We start from the raw sequence: 15798 nt of genomic DNA on the forward strand, positions 1-15798 counted from the left end.
ACAATTCAAGCATCAAGGTTCAAGATTCAAATTTTTGCTTATCTTCATTGAGGTATTTCAGAATTTTTTTTCCAGAATTATATATATATATATATATATATATAATATATATATATATATATATATATATATAATATATATATATATATATATATATATATATATATATATATATATATATATATATATATAATATATATATATATATATATATATATATATATATATATATATATATATATATATATATATATATATATATATATATATATATATATATATATATATATTAGGTTGTTGGTGGTTGTTATTAAAAATGTAGGATAATTTTTTTTAAATAGAATACTATAAATAAACAGAATATTATTTTTAAAAACAATCTATTATTTTTCAAACAGAATATTATATATATATTTTTTAAAACAGAATATTATTTTTCATAATATATTACTAAAATATATTATTTTTCAGAATATTATTTTTAATAATATATTAATTTCGTAAAATATTATATTATACTTTATATAAATATAATAAAAACATAATATATTATATTATATTAAAAAAACAGAATATATGTTTATAATATATTATTTTTCATAATATATTATGTGTTATATTATATTTTTATTATATTATATATATTTTTATTTTAAATAAAAACAGAAGATATTATATAAACAGAATATTAAAACTAGAATATTATATTATATATATATATATATATATATATATATATATATATATATATATATATATATATATATATATATATATATATATATATATATATATATATATATATATATATAAAAAACAAAATATGTATTATATATTATATATGTATATTAATTATATGTTATGTTATATGTGTATTATATGTGTATTATATGTGTATTATATATATTTTTACAAAATAGAACATAATAGTTATTTATTAAAAAAATAAATTATAATATGTTAATTAAATGTGTAGTTTAAACAAAAGCAAAATGTTTATGTTTATCTTAATGAACTTATTATATAAGTTTATAAAAAACAAAATAGTATGAAATTGTTTTGTAGTTATATATATATATTAAGTTATTTATTTGTAATTGTATGAAAAGTAGTTTCTAGTTAATATTAGTTTATGTTCAAGAATAATATTAAGTTAGTTAATACTTGTAGTTAATGTTTTATCAAAATTCCTGAAATTGGTTGATATATTAAAGTTACATTGGTAATTAAAAAGACAATGGTTGTATAAATATGTAGTATGGAATATTCTCGGTACTACCGAAGTTGAATGTACGATAGGTTGTATCCAGGAAGACGCACACTTAAACTAAAATTTGAAGAATGAGTTAAAGGATTTATCACGTGGGCATTTGCTCAAGAATGTTGTCGAAACGAAGGAGGAGTTAGATGTCTTTGTCTTAAATGTGAATGTAGACCTATAATTAGTGACCCTGAGGAAGTAGAACGTCATTTAAAGAGAATGGGTCTCATTGAAAATTATTGTGTTTGGACATATAATGGAGAAGAACTGCCGAGTAACGTACAAGAGACCTGTAATATGCATGCTTCAAGTAGTCGAACATCGATGGAATATGTGGAAAACTTTAATCTGATCAGTGAGATGGTGGGTGATGCTTTAGGTGTGAACGTGACCTATGATGAACCTGAAGATTTTGATGGGGAAGGGTTGCCGAATGAGAAAGCACAAAGATTTTATCAGTTGTTGAATGAGATGCATATGTCGTTGTTTGAGGGGTCCTCAGACACAAAGTTATCAATGTGTGTGAGACTATTGGCCTCCAAGTCAAATTGGAATGTTCCTGGTTAGTGTTTGGAATTCTTCGCAAAACTAATGCTCGACGCGACTCTTACGAAAGACAAGTTGCCTACAAGGTTTTATAATGCAAAAAAGTTGGTGTCGAAGTTGGGTTTAGAAGTAAGAAAGATTGATTGTTGCATTAGTGGTTGCATGTTGTGTTATGACAATGAGTTTGGTACTAGTGATGGAGCGTTGGAGGAATGTAAGTTTTGTAAAGATATCAAGTTCGCAGTAAATCCATTAACCGTACGCAAAAGCGTGTAGCAGTGAAGTCCATGTTTTATCTTCCGATAATACCAAGGTTAAAAATAATGTTTGCTTCAATGCACAATACAAGTCAAATGGCATGGCATCATACAAACAAAAAAAGTTCAGGCACTATGCGACATCCATCTGATGGCGAGGCATGGAAGTACTTTGATCAGATACATATTGATTTTGCCGCAAAACCTAGAAATGTCAGGCTTGGATTATGCTTTGATGGTTTTACTCCATATGTCCAAGCGTCGGGAAACGAATATTCTTCTTGGCCAGTTATAATAACCCATTACAACCTACCTCTTGAGATGTGCATGACAAAACGATACATGTTTTTAACCTGCCTTATTCCAGGACCGTCAAGTCCAAAATCCGGAATCCATGCGTAGTTACAACCTTTAATTGATGATTTGAAGAGGTTGTGGATTTGAGAATGGACTTATAATATATCTTGTAAACAAAACTTTACTATGCGAGTTGCCTTGATGTGGACTATTAATGACTTTCCAGCATATGACATGTTATCTGGTTGGGGTACGCATGGAAAAATAGGATGTCCACATTGCATGGGAAACACCAAGGCGTTAACGTTGGAAAAAGGGGGGGAAAAGTTTGTGGTTTGACTGTCACCACAGATTCCTACCAAGAAATCATCCCTATAGAAGAAATAAGGCTGATTTCAAAAAAGATGAACGAGTAACAGATTTGCCTCCGCCTCGATTGTCACCAGGTGAAGTATTGTAAGACCCCAATTTTGACCCTAAGATCCCTCATGCTACCTCATCATATGCATTGGCTTTGGGATCAAACCTTGGCATCCTCCTTACCCATCATTCATTGGGCTTGCATTGGGAGAGTTCACCAATCAAATTTGATTGTATCATACTTTATTTCTCTTTGGTTACTAACCAAAATGCCAAAAATATGTCTATGTATAGCTTTACTTCTTTTGTAGGTAGTGTGTGCATCCACCAAGGCCTCATCAAGCTCATATCTAGGGTTTGAGACCCTAAATGCAAGGAGACTAATCAAGAGATGGTTCACATTGACTCTATACATCATATATGGATCCCTATGGTCTTCACATATCATTTTGATCAAGAATTCATCAAGAGTTTGAAGCTAGTTTGTCTTGGAAGCCCTAATTCATCTGGGTATCTTGTGTGACTTCCTCAACAATTTTCCTCATCATTCGACCAAATATTTCAAGGGATACTTCATATTAAATCATCTTATGCATATATGATCCTCCATGAGTCCAAAAGATTAAGAGAACTTCAAGTTTGCAAGTTGGTTCATGATGGTTGACAAGAGAAAGTCAACTAGTCAAAATTGGGGTTCACTAGACTCTATCTCCTACACTTTTTGTCATATGAAAATTATTCCAAGAGAAAAGTTACTCCTTATTCCATTAAAAACAATTTTCATGTTGAGGTCAAGATCTATATTTTCTTGTAAAGTTATTTTTTATGATGAAAGATTATAGGTCATTTTGTCTGAACCCTAGTTAGGAGGTCAACTTACAAGAACCATAACTTGCACAATTTTTATGAGATGAAGTCCATTCAAGTTTCATGATTAAACTCAAGGTGTCCTCTCCAACTTTTATTCTTGGAAGAAATTCAAATTCGACTTGAAAGGGCATGTGCCAAGAGGAAACATTATAGGTCATTTTGGGCCATTACCATTGAACAAATTCTTTTCCTCAACTTCTAAAATACATAAATCCTTCATGCCAAATCCAAATGAGGTCAAATTTTTGACCAAATTTAATAGGTTTGAAACAGCTACAACTTTGATGAAGGGATGTTTTCGATTTGAAACCCATAACAAAAGTTATTTAAGGTGGAAGAAGTGAATATTTGACTTGATACTTAGAAAATTTTCAAATATGTTTGATTTCCCAAACTTCCACCTCAAAACTCATCATGATCCAAGCTTCAAATGTAAAAGTGTTCAACACGAAAGTTGTTCCCCTTGATCTCACCTTTCCAAAAAGTCTAAGATCATCTTATTTTACCAAGAATTGGAGGACTTGCGCATGGATTCTTCACAAGGTTTCATTTGGATGATTTTCATGTTCACATTCCAATTTCCATTGCATGATCACATGACACACTTTCAACATTGCACATGATGAAATTCGGACCTGATTACATCATTTCATGGGTCTATCACACGCCCATGCAACCATGCAAGGGTGAATTACTATTTTTGGAATTTTGATGGAAATGTGTAGAAAGCAATTGCATTGCCTATAAATAAGACCCATCATGCTCAGAATTATGGACACCTTGCCCAAGCTTTGAACCTGGAATCCTAACCCTCACCATTAGAGGACAATCTTGAAGGTTTTCAATTGAAAGTCGAGTTTCAATTTCACTTCAGTTTTGAAGTTGAAACTCAAAGAATCCAAGCCCTTCCTTGATCTATTCCACTTCCTGCAAGCATCTGAAGTCAAGCCAAGGGCAATTGGAAGCAAGATCAAACAAGATTCAAGCTCCCTCGAAGGTGATTTTCCAGAATTTTCATCTCTTCGATTCTCTCTCAATTCTTCATCATTCTCTTTGATTTTTGGTTGGATGAAGTCCTACCAATGTAGGCAACAAGATTGAGTTGATTTGAGGTTAAATCGAAGCAAGTCAGTTCATGATTCTCAAAATTCAAATCCCTGTATCTTTTTAGGTACTTGGAATTGGATAAAATTGAGGCCAAATTCGTGATCCTGAGCATTTTCTCTTTGAAATAGTATCCTTGTTTTTCATTTTCCATTGAGATGAAGTTGGACCAGTCCGATGGAGGTCACCAGAGAAAATGACCGGAGCCCTAGCTCTGGTGGTGTGCTGGCACACCTCCTGGCCATCTGATCATGTTTGGATGTTCTAATATGGACCTTTGGTTTGAACTACCACGCGTACAACACGTTGACTGATGACTACCATGGAACACGCACGTGTGGCCATCAGATCTGCCACCTCAATTAATGAGGGAGATCTGATGGCCTTTGTTTTTTCTTATTTTATTTTAATTTTTGATTTTATGTTTAATCCTTCTATTTTGTTTAATTCATATTAATTTCATTTTTAATCCAAAAAATATGGAACTTTCACCAAAAATCTTCAAATACTTTTCTCTTTCATATTCTGAACTAAAATTATTTTTTGGATTAATTTTGATATTTTTCACGAATTAAATGTTTTTGTGCATATTTTTAATTGTTTAAAAATACTCCTGACTTTTGAAAAATAGTGAAATTTTTTGTCTAAGGTCCTTTGACCTTGTTTGACCTATGATAAATCCCTTGGCCATTTATTTGGTATTTTGAAGGGATTTTAGGTTTTGACCAAATTAAAATGTATTTTAATTCACTTTTAATTGGATTTTTAATTGTTTAATTATTTAAAAATTATGTTGAGCCATTTTTATGGTCTTGTGATGTTTGACTTTCTGTTTGGGCCTTGGTCAAGGTTGATTTGAGTTTTGTTGGATCAAAACCATTGGATTTAGGGGATAGATGAAATGTACATTTCATCTCCCAAAATGAATGAATGGTTTTGATTTGATGAAAGTCCTCCCTTGATCAATTTGTGTTTCTATCTTCCCCTCCCTCTTCATCTTCATCCATATTCTTTCCCATTCCCTTATTTGACCAATGAAATCTCTAATATCTTAAGGCTAATTGGTTCATCAATGACCTTGTGTCAGATGAACCAATACAAGTATGACTGAGATAGGTCCCTCCCTCTTGATCTTTTCTTTTAGTGTGTGGTATGTTTTAGGAGTTTGGTTGTTTATACCAAATCTCTAACATGCATTAACACCTAAATTTTTATTGCTCGACCTCAGATAGTTGTGATTTCTACATAAGTCCAATTACGATTGCTTAACATAGAGCTAAATTTGAACCTAATGACATATCATTCTAGTAAGTGAGATTGTAAGTCTCCCATTCTTCATGGTATTGTGTGGAAACTTTACATTTTTTCCTTTCATGAGAGCTAATGGCATACTTGTTGAATTATCCAAGTTAGAGCCCTTCTCATGGAAGATGTCTTGGTTTAAGGATTCATACTTGTGAAAGAATGGTTGAGTGTTCTCCAAAGAATGACTTAATAAATTAAAAAAACACCACTAACCTTTACTAACCTTTGACTAACATTTGACTAATTCTCATTAATATTGCTTTACTTTCAAGTCATTTACTTTATGCAATTTAAATTTCAGCCATTTATCATTCATTTCCATTTACATTTCATTTAACTTGTTTATCTTTATGTCATTTTCACTTTGCTCATTTGAGCCATATCTTGTGATTGTATATATTTGTTTGTGTGTTTTGATTTTGTTTGTGGTCTTAGGACCTTAAAATACTTAATAACCACAAAAAACCTAAAAAATGTCTGGTAGACTGTTGATCATGATCTGAACTCTTGGACTTAGAACTAGGCAATATTCCCTATGCAAAAAGGACTTGGCCAATGCCAACATTTTGAGATCAAGCTATTGTGAACTGAGCCTTCATCTGATGCAAGCCTTGGATATTGTTTGATTTCATCTGCTATTCTATCTTTGTGCTAATTGTTATCTTGACCTTGTGCCTGATGCTTTGCTTTTAGTTGATCAAGGAACATTTCATCTGATACATGAGAAGACAAAAAAGATTGTTAGCTTCTGGGATTGCTTTCTTGGATGTGGCTATCTTTATTTGATGCCTCGATCTTCATAATGCCAAGATATTACTAATTTCTCATTGATTATTGCTTGATTCAAAGTACAAAGGGAAAGTGGGTTTTCTATATGACATTCTTGTCTATTGGATAGCATCCCATTGGTCAGATCTTTTAAACTCTTAACTTTAAATTTATGCTTAGGATAGACTCTTCATCTCCTCCCACTTCTTAAATTTCAAATCTCTCCCTCTTTTCAAAAACTTTTTTTGCTTGTGATTTCAAACTTAGACTTTATTTTAATAATTAGAAACTTTGGCCTTATGCCATTGAATTTTGAACTTTTTCTTAAATCAAACTTGTAAATAAATTTAATCATATTGACTTAAAATTTCAAAAGACAAAAAGAACTAACAACTTCATTCAAACTTTTGGGCCCTTTGTGCCTTTTTTCTTATTAAACTTTTGTTAAAAGTAATTCACCAACTTATTTAAATTTTTTACCACAAACTACGAGGTTTTGATCCCTCATTTTTATGTTGGTATGTAGGCACAAGATCGAAGGTCTTGTCAAACACAAAAATATAATCAATGAATTCTTTTCTCATCCCCATACTCTATTTTCCTCAAACATCTTTTATACCTAAAACACATACACACATAAAAAAATGGCTCCCTAGGAGTACCTAGGACACTTTGGGTGATAACACCTTCCCTCTGTGTAACCAACCCCCTTACCTGTAATCTCTGGTATTTTATTAGTTTTGATTTGAAAACTTCTTATCTTTGGGTTTTGTTTGTACTTTTCCCTTTTCCTTTGGAAACAATAAAAGCACGGTGGCGACTCTGGTTTTATTAACGTTGAGCTTATCCATAGCTTGATGGTCATGAATTTACCTGGCGACTCTACTAGGGAGTAGTCCTCAGTGGGTTTAGCCTACTTTTTTATGTGTATATATTATATATTTGATGTTTGTATATTTGTTTGTATGATATAATATGTATGTTGTGCTTGGTGATCTCTGAGTGGTGAGATAAGTTCTAACCCGAACTTGAGTTCAAATTAAGATATGAGGATGGTATAGTCATGTTCAACTTGTGTGGAGTAGTCCTTAACAAGTTGGCTTGAGACCCATCTACTTAGTGGAGACCCTTTTTGAGTTACTAATGTGACACAAGTTATTTGTGGTTAGGCATTACTTTCTCTGATTTGGGGTCCCAGAAGCTGAGGAGTGTAGAACATTTAACCCAACTTGGCTTATTTAGGACGTAGTGCAGAGACTATTCAGGTGTAGACCTGATAACAGTTATTCCACGATACTACACTTAAACGAGTTTCTCTTGAGAATATTATGGGTTGATGAGTCATTCATCCTAACCTATAGTATTCGATAGATGGGATTAAGACTCTGAGAACTTTTTTTTAGAACATGATCTACAGGTTTTTATCCTTAGTACACTCCTTTGAGATGGTTCTTAACCTGAGTCCATGCTCGTGACTCACAATAAACCCTTTGATTCTTGGTTGATTCGGTCAAGTCTTGTCAATATCAATGGAACTTGGGTGTTGATAAGGTAAAAACCATAATCCACCAAAATGAATGATTGATCTTGATGATGACTTTATCCATCCCTCGACCTTTGCTTGTGTTTGCCTTGTGTATGATCCATTGTGTGTGATTGTTGCATTCATGCGCAACATAACATTCATCACATAAAGGTAAATTTCAAGGAACTAAGGTCTCATTTGCAAATATTTTTAGACCATGGATTATGGACGAAGGAACACTAAGAAGTACAGTTTTAGATGTCCTGATTTGAAAGAGCTAAGGAAGTTGTCATCCTTTGTACTAGATCCCTTGGACTTCAAGCAACATCATGGGAAGCTTTTGTCTGTGTTATATGCTGATGTGGTTGAAGGACTTTTGATTGTTTTGGTTCAGTTTTATGATCCTCTCTACCGGTGCTTCACTTTTCCTGATTATCAGCTTGTGCCTACGTTGGAGGAGTATGCTTATCTCTTGGGTATACCCGTATCTGAAAAAGTACCTTTTAGTGGATTGGAGGAGATTCCCAGATCCCATATCATAGTCGAAGCTCTTCATCTGAAGAAATATGAGGTTGATGCTCATTTGGTGAAGAAATGAGGTATTCTTGGGTTGACTTATGAGTTCCTCATTGGTAAATCTACTATCTTTGCTCAAGCCAATTACATGGATACTTTTGAAACCATCTTTGTATTGCTCATCTATGGTTTAGCCTTGTTCCCTAATATTGACGGTTTTGTTGATGTTAACGCCATTAGAACCTTCTTGATTGGGAACCCTGTTCCTACTCTGTTGGGTGACATGTATTTCTCTTTGCATTTGAGGAATTCTAAAGATGGTGGAACTATTGTGTGTTGTGTTCCTCTTTTGTACAAGTGGTTTATTTCACACTTGCCTCAAACGCCCGCTTTCTTGGAGAACAAGTAATGTCTACGATGGTCTCAGAGACTTATGTCTCTCACTAATAATGATATTGTTTGGTATGATTCTGCATTGAGTAGCTTGGATATTATTGACAGTTGTGGTGAGTTCTCTAATGTACCTCTCATTGGTACACAAGGAGGAATCAACTACAACCCTGCTTTGGCTCGTCGTCAACTTAGGTTCCCCTTGAGAAATAAACCTAATAACACTCAGTTAGAAGGGATCTTCTATTAAGAGGGTAAAGATCCCCAAAATTTGAAGCAAAGGATGATACATGCTTGACATAATGTGCATAGGAAAGGAAGATTCGAGCTTGGTCCATGCAACTGTGTAGCTTACACTACTTGGGTGAATAAGAGAGCTTTGGAGCTGAAGATGTCATACGCCTGTGAAAGACCTATGTCTTTGGTTGTGATTGAGCCATCAACTTTCCTTAACCAAAATGTAGAGGAGTTGGAAGATGCACTCGCCATGATGAAGCAAGAGAAAGACATGTGGGAAGAGCGGTTCCATGCTTTGAGTCGAAAGTATGAAGAGTTGCAGCTAGAGTCGAAAGACAAGGATGTGCTTATTGAGATTCTTGAAGACCAAGCAGTGAAGAGACAGAGAGATCCAGAGAGTCTACCTTTCTCTAGTATGCCTCAGCCTTCCGGTGCTTGGAAGAAGATAGTGGATCGACTTGTCCTTGAGAAGGCTCAGATGAAGACATCCTTTGAGTCCGAGATTAGACACATCCGAAGGAAGTACACACCCACATCTAGATCATCTGATACAGTTGCTAAGGGATCCTTAGGATGATAGTTTCCTTTTTCTCTCGTATTTGTACTTTGGTTTTTGAAATTGTACTTAGTATAATCCTTCCAAATTTCATGAATAAAAAGAGATTTTATGGTTAATCAAATTGTTATTATTATTATATATTTGAAAATAGAATTTCATATTTTCCTTGAAATAAAAAACATTGCATTTCATGCATCATTTGCATAACAGGTTTTCTTCTGCCATATGTCTTATCAGTTCTCTTTCTGTGCATCAGCCAAGCCGACTCACCGTTATAACACTCGTGCTAATCAACCAAGGATCATGGAGCATCTAGATCAAGAGAACCGAGAGCTAAAGGAAGAGATCTCCATATTAATGACGCTGATGGAATATGTGATTGCTGCCCAAAATCAGTCATCACCAACTCCTGTAACTCCTCCTCCTTAGAGAACTGTCATTTTTGAGATTGCTTCTGCAATTGTTCCTGTTACTATTGTCAGTCAACCCATTCCTTCTATGCCTACTGGATTCCCTTGGGGAATGCCATCAAATTTTATGCCAGAAGGGTATGCATCCACCTTTGTTTCTCTGTCGGTATCTAGCTCGGTCATGTCAGTGCCACCTCTTATTGTTCACACTTTGCCTCGTGTTAAGGACACTATCTACCACTCTGAGCCGTCTGAGAGTCTAGATGTGTATGAGAAGATGGACGAGATGAAAGATCAATTCCTCGAGTTACGCAAAGAATTGAAGAGTCTGAGAGGAAAATATTTGTTTGGGAAGAGTGTTGTTGAACTCTACTTGGTCCCCAATGTTAAGATCCCGGTGAAATTCAAGGTCCCAAACTTTGAAAAGTACAAAGGGAATACTTGCCCACTAAGCCATTTTGTGATGTATGCCAGAAAAATGTCTACTCAGACTGATAATAATCAGTTGCTGATTCACTATTTCCAAGACAATTTGACTGGAGCTACCTTGAGGTGGTATATGGGTTTGGACAATGCAAGTGTACATACTTTCAATGACTTAGGTGAGGCCTTTGTCAAGCAGTATAAGTACAATGTGGATATGGAGCCTGATAGAGATCAGTTGAGGTCTATGTCTCAGAAAGATAAGGTGACATTCAAAGAGTAATCCCAAATATGGAGAGAGTTAGCTTCCCAGATTAGTCCACCTTTGGAGGAAAAAGAAATGACGAAGATCTTCTTGAGGATGTTGAGTTTGTTTTATTACGAACGTATGATTGCAAGTGCCCCTGATCAATTCATTTTGATGCACATTCTTATATATTTATACTTATGCATTTTCATGTTTTAGTTTGGTTATTTTTCCCTTTTAATGTGTTTTATTAATTTATCTTATTTTTACACTTATTTGTTTTTTGCAGTTTATTTTCAGCATTAGCAGTATGCATGAATAAATTCATAACTGGAGCTAGGAGTATCAGATCGAGGTGTGCTACCAGTCGTTGGAAAGCTAAGAGAAAGAGCTACAACTTTTATGTTGAAGGAAAAATCTGATTCGGAGTGAAGACATCTCAAATAATTCGTTGAAGTTTCGTACTTTAGGAAATATTTTCTTTTGGGCCATTTGTTGGGCCGAATTTAGGTTTTCCGACCCAGTTTGAATTATTAGTGAAACTCTTATTCTGTTTAAAAGGGAAGCCGTGATACTGTATCAATTACACATTATTCACGATAACTTTTTGCTTTTGTGTGATCATGAAGAGGAACTAATCTCCTAGAGTCAATCTGTTGTAACCGAATTTCCAAGGCTTTGAGGTTTTTATTCTATCAATTTAATTTTGTTCTCTTTCAATTCTATTCTATGAAATTTCATTTGCTTAATCTATATTTTATGGAATGGTTTTGATTAAATTTGTATGATTGCGTTCCTAACTATTAATCGTAGTTTTCGTTGATTTGTCGTTAAATTGCGTTTGTAAATCGTGTTTTCTTAATTCACGATTGTATTTATCCGTTTGCTTAATTCGGAATATAGAAATATAAATCTGTCATATATCTATTGCGCTTGTCAGTCGAATTTGAATCGAATAGAGATCGAAGCCGCTTAGGGAATTGGTAGGTAAAAACCAATGATTAGCCGGAAACCGAAAACAATAGATTGACTTATTTTATAATCGCTTATTTTAATCACTTTTTTTGCTTTGTTTTCTAAATCGATCACTAAAACATAAACCCCCCTTAAATCGATTTCATTAGGTTAAGAATAATACAAGAATCCTTGCGATACGATACTCGAGGTGTCGCTTCCCGTTTACTATATTTTATTACTCGTTTTTGACCCGTGTGCGACAGCAGATCAAATTGGCGTCGTTGTCGGGGATTCTTGTAGATTTTAACCATTATTAGAGTCTAAATATTATTATAGTCATAGGTGTTTTAACATTTTTTTTGCCCTAACTTTCTTGTGTTCGGGTGTTTTTGCGTTTTAGGATTAAAAAAAATCTGTTTTTTTTTTTAAGAAAATCGTCTCAAATTATTCTGATTCTTTGTCAATTAACTTGGAAAAAAATCAAGGATCAAAAGCCGAAATAGTGGAGGTCATCCTAAAAACCTGAAATTCCTTATTTTTCTATTTTTTATGATTTTTTTCTGTTTTGATAGTTTCAGAAAATTCCGAAAAAATTCTCAAAAATTTTAATTGACGTTATTAGATTAATTTTTGTGTTTTTGTTTTTTTCTCTTTTATTTTAATAGTTTTTTTACGTATTTCAATTGTTTGTTCTTAATAGTTTTTTCCTATTTGTTGCTGCATTGCTGAAATAGTTTTGTGTTTTCTCATTCTTTTTTGATTTTTTTTTCTATTGAGTTTAATATGGATGACCAAAGAACTCTGAGAGAACTTGTTGCTCCTGATATGAATTACAATGGTTTATGTATTGAATATGCTAATGTTACTGTTCCTTTTGAGTTGAAATCTGGTTTAATACACTTGTTGCCAAGGTTTAGTGGTTTTGCAGGTGAGGATCCGCATAAGCATCTTAAGGAATTTCAGGTTGTTTGCTCTACACCATTAAGACCTGAAGGAATCACCGAAGATCACATCAAGCTGAGAGCCTTCCCGTCTTCACTACAGGGTGCTGCCAAGGATTGGTTATATTATCTTGAGTCGAATTCTGTCACGACTTGGAATGATTTGAAGAGAGTTTTCCTAGAGAGTTACTTTCCTGCCTCCAGGGCTGCATCGATCCGAAAAGATATATGTGGTATTAGACAGGGAAATGAGTCATTGGCTGAGTATCGGGAGAGATTCAAACAATTAGTATCCAGCTACCCTCAACATCAAATTACCGAACAACTGCTTATTCAGTATTTCTATGAGGGATTGTTGCCAATGGATAGAAACATTCTTGATGTTGTTGCTGGTGGAGCACTTGTCGATAAAACTCCAGTTGCTGCTAAAGCCCTAATTGAGAACATGTCACTCAACTCCCAACAATTCACAACCAGAAATAATTATACGGTCCAAACAAAAGGTGTGAATGACATTCAGGTTTCCTCTTCCAACAAGGCTTTAGAAACCAGAATTGAAGAGCTTACTTCTTTAGTGAAACAAATGATAGTGAGTAAACCTCAAACAACAAAGTTGTGTGATATTTATACTTATACTGAACATCCAACTGACGTATGTCATATTCTTCAAGATGATTCGGTCACTCAGTTTCCTCAAGCATATGCAGCTAACTTTTTCAACCAAAGCAACAATCAGAGAGGGTACAACATTCCTGACTTGTCTACCAACAAATATCATCCCAATTGGAGGAACCATCTAAACCTTCGATATGGAAACCATCAGCCCACCCAACAACAATTAGTCATACCCCTGCCACAACCACAAACCACTCCCCAAGTCTCCACCTCTGCACCTTCCGGACCTTCATTGGAGGATCTTGTCAAACAAATGGCTGTTAACAATCTCCAATTTCAGCAACAAATAGATTCCAGTATTCAGACTTTGCAGACACAGATTGGACAGCTTACCACTTCGATGAATGCCATACAGCAAGCCCAAGGATCAAACCAAATTCCTGCCCAAACAGTTGTGAATCCAAAAGGCCTTAATGCTAATGTGAGTGCAATTTCCTTGAGATCCGAGAAGGTAACAGAACTAGCCCCAGAAAAAAATAAAAAAAATTCTTGAGGTAACACCTGAACCTTCTTCCGTTGTGATAGAAACTGAACCCTTTGTTGTGGTAGAAATTGAAAAAGAAAAAGAGAAGGAGTATGTGCTACCAGTTCCTTTCCCACATAGAATACTGAAAAATAATAGGACTGGTGATGGAGACAAGGAGAGAGAGAGATTTTAGATGTGTTCAGAAAAGTGGCGGTAAACATTCCGCTTCTTGATGTTATTAAGCAGGTTCCAAAGTATGCAAAATTTCTAAAAGACTTGTGCACAAGTAAGAAAAGGTTGAAGGGCAATGAGAGAGTAAATTTGGGATGAAACATTTCAGCCCTTATCCAGCCTAAACATTCACCTGAGAAATCTATTGTTTCATCCCTCAATCAGGCCATACCCCAAAAGTGCAAGGATTCAGGAACTTTTGATATTCCATGTACCATTGGGGATAGTAAATTCGACAATTGCATGCTTGATTTGGGAGCAGACATTAATATTATGCCTACTTCTGTTTATAATAACCTTGATCTTGGTCCTTTACAACATACAAGTTTAATCATTCAACTAGCGAGCAGAAGTAATGCTCGCCCTATTGGAGTAGTGGAAGATGTGCTTGTTCAAGTTAATGACTTGATTTTTCCTGCAGATTTCTACATTCTGGACATGTATGGAGAAACAAATTCAAGCAGACCGCCTATCATTTTAGGCAGACCGTTCATGAAAACGGAGAAAACAAAAATTGATGTCGACGATGGAACCATGTCCATGGAATTTGGTGACATTGTCGCAAAATTTAACATTTTCGATACCATGAAACATCCCTTGGAGGAGCATTCTATTTTTCATATTGAATTGATCTCTGAGTCGGTTGATGATACTTTTTCTGAATTGTTTTCACTTGATTTTCCATCTCTATCTGGGTTTGATGATGTTTATTCATGTGATGATTGTACTAACACTAACCTTTGTGTTGTTTATGTTGAGATTGATGTTGTCTTGCAGGGTGATAGTATAAATGAAGTTGTTTATGTGGCTGAAGCTCTTGACATTCCGGCTGCCCCAAACATACCATGCATTGAACAACCACATTTTTTAGAGCCTAAACCACTTCCCGAGGATTCATATTATTCATCAAAGCTTCAACTTAAGCAGAAATATAAGAAGGGAATTGGATGGACCTTGGCTGACACTCGTGATATTAGCTCATCCATATGTATGCATAGGATCTCCCTTAAAGATGAAACAAAAGTAGTGAGGCAGCCCCATAATCCTTTAATTCTTGATATTGTAAAAAAGGAGATCACTTTCACGTGTCCATTCAACACTTTTACTTATCGAAGATACTTCTTTGATCCTGGAATACAAGACAAATGCACTAATCAAAATTTCAAGGTCAATGGACATTCCCCAAAGCTACTCCATGAGAACCCGACTTTGGAGGAAGAGACTGTAGAAGAGCTCTCTTTGGGAAAGACTTCTTATGCAATCACTTATCCGCCTTGACTCCTCGGGTGTGTTCTTTCCTTTCTCTCACTCTTATTTTATATTTATGCTCTTTCATTGAGGGCAATGCTTATTTTAGGTGTGGGGGAGGGAAATCGTTTGTTTCGTTTGTTTTCGTTGTTTTTATTAGTGTTTTGTTTGTTTTCAGTAAAAAAAAATGCATCTTCTTGAAAGT

At 34.5% G+C, this 15798-nt stretch overlaps 1 protein-coding gene across 1 annotated transcript; it reads left to right on the plus strand.

The window, feature by feature from the left end:
• The first annotated feature begins 1585 nt into the window (after positions 1-1585).
• Positions 1586-14826, plus strand: LOC127131768 (uncharacterized). Its single transcript, XM_051060681.1, has 3 exons — positions 1586-1823; positions 12961-14099; positions 14767-14826. The coding sequence occupies exons 1-3, from the start codon at positions 1586-1588 to the stop codon at positions 14824-14826; spliced, it is 1437 nt and encodes a 478-aa protein (XP_050916638.1).
• The last annotated feature ends 972 nt before the right edge of the window (positions 14827-15798 follow it).

The sequence above is a fragment of the Lathyrus oleraceus genome, chromosome 3, assembly GCF_024323335.1.
Source record: "Lathyrus oleraceus cultivar Zhongwan6 chromosome 3, CAAS_Psat_ZW6_1.0, whole genome shotgun sequence".
NCBI classification, from domain to species: Eukaryota; Viridiplantae; Streptophyta; class Magnoliopsida; order Fabales; family Fabaceae; genus Lathyrus; species Lathyrus oleraceus.

Coding starts and splice junctions, on each gene's coding strand:
- LOC127131768 (XM_051060681.1), top strand. CDS start 1,586: ATGGAATATGTGGAAAACTTTAATCTGATCAGTGAGATGGTGGGTGAT. Junction 1,824..12,960: donor GTCAAATTGGAATGTTCCTG/GTTAGTGTTTGG, acceptor GTGGTTTTGCAG/GTGAGGATCCGCATAAGCAT. Junction 14,100..14,766: donor TTTCCTTGAGATCCGAGAAG/GTAACAGAACTA, acceptor TTTTTCCTGCAG/ATTTCTACATTCTGGACATG.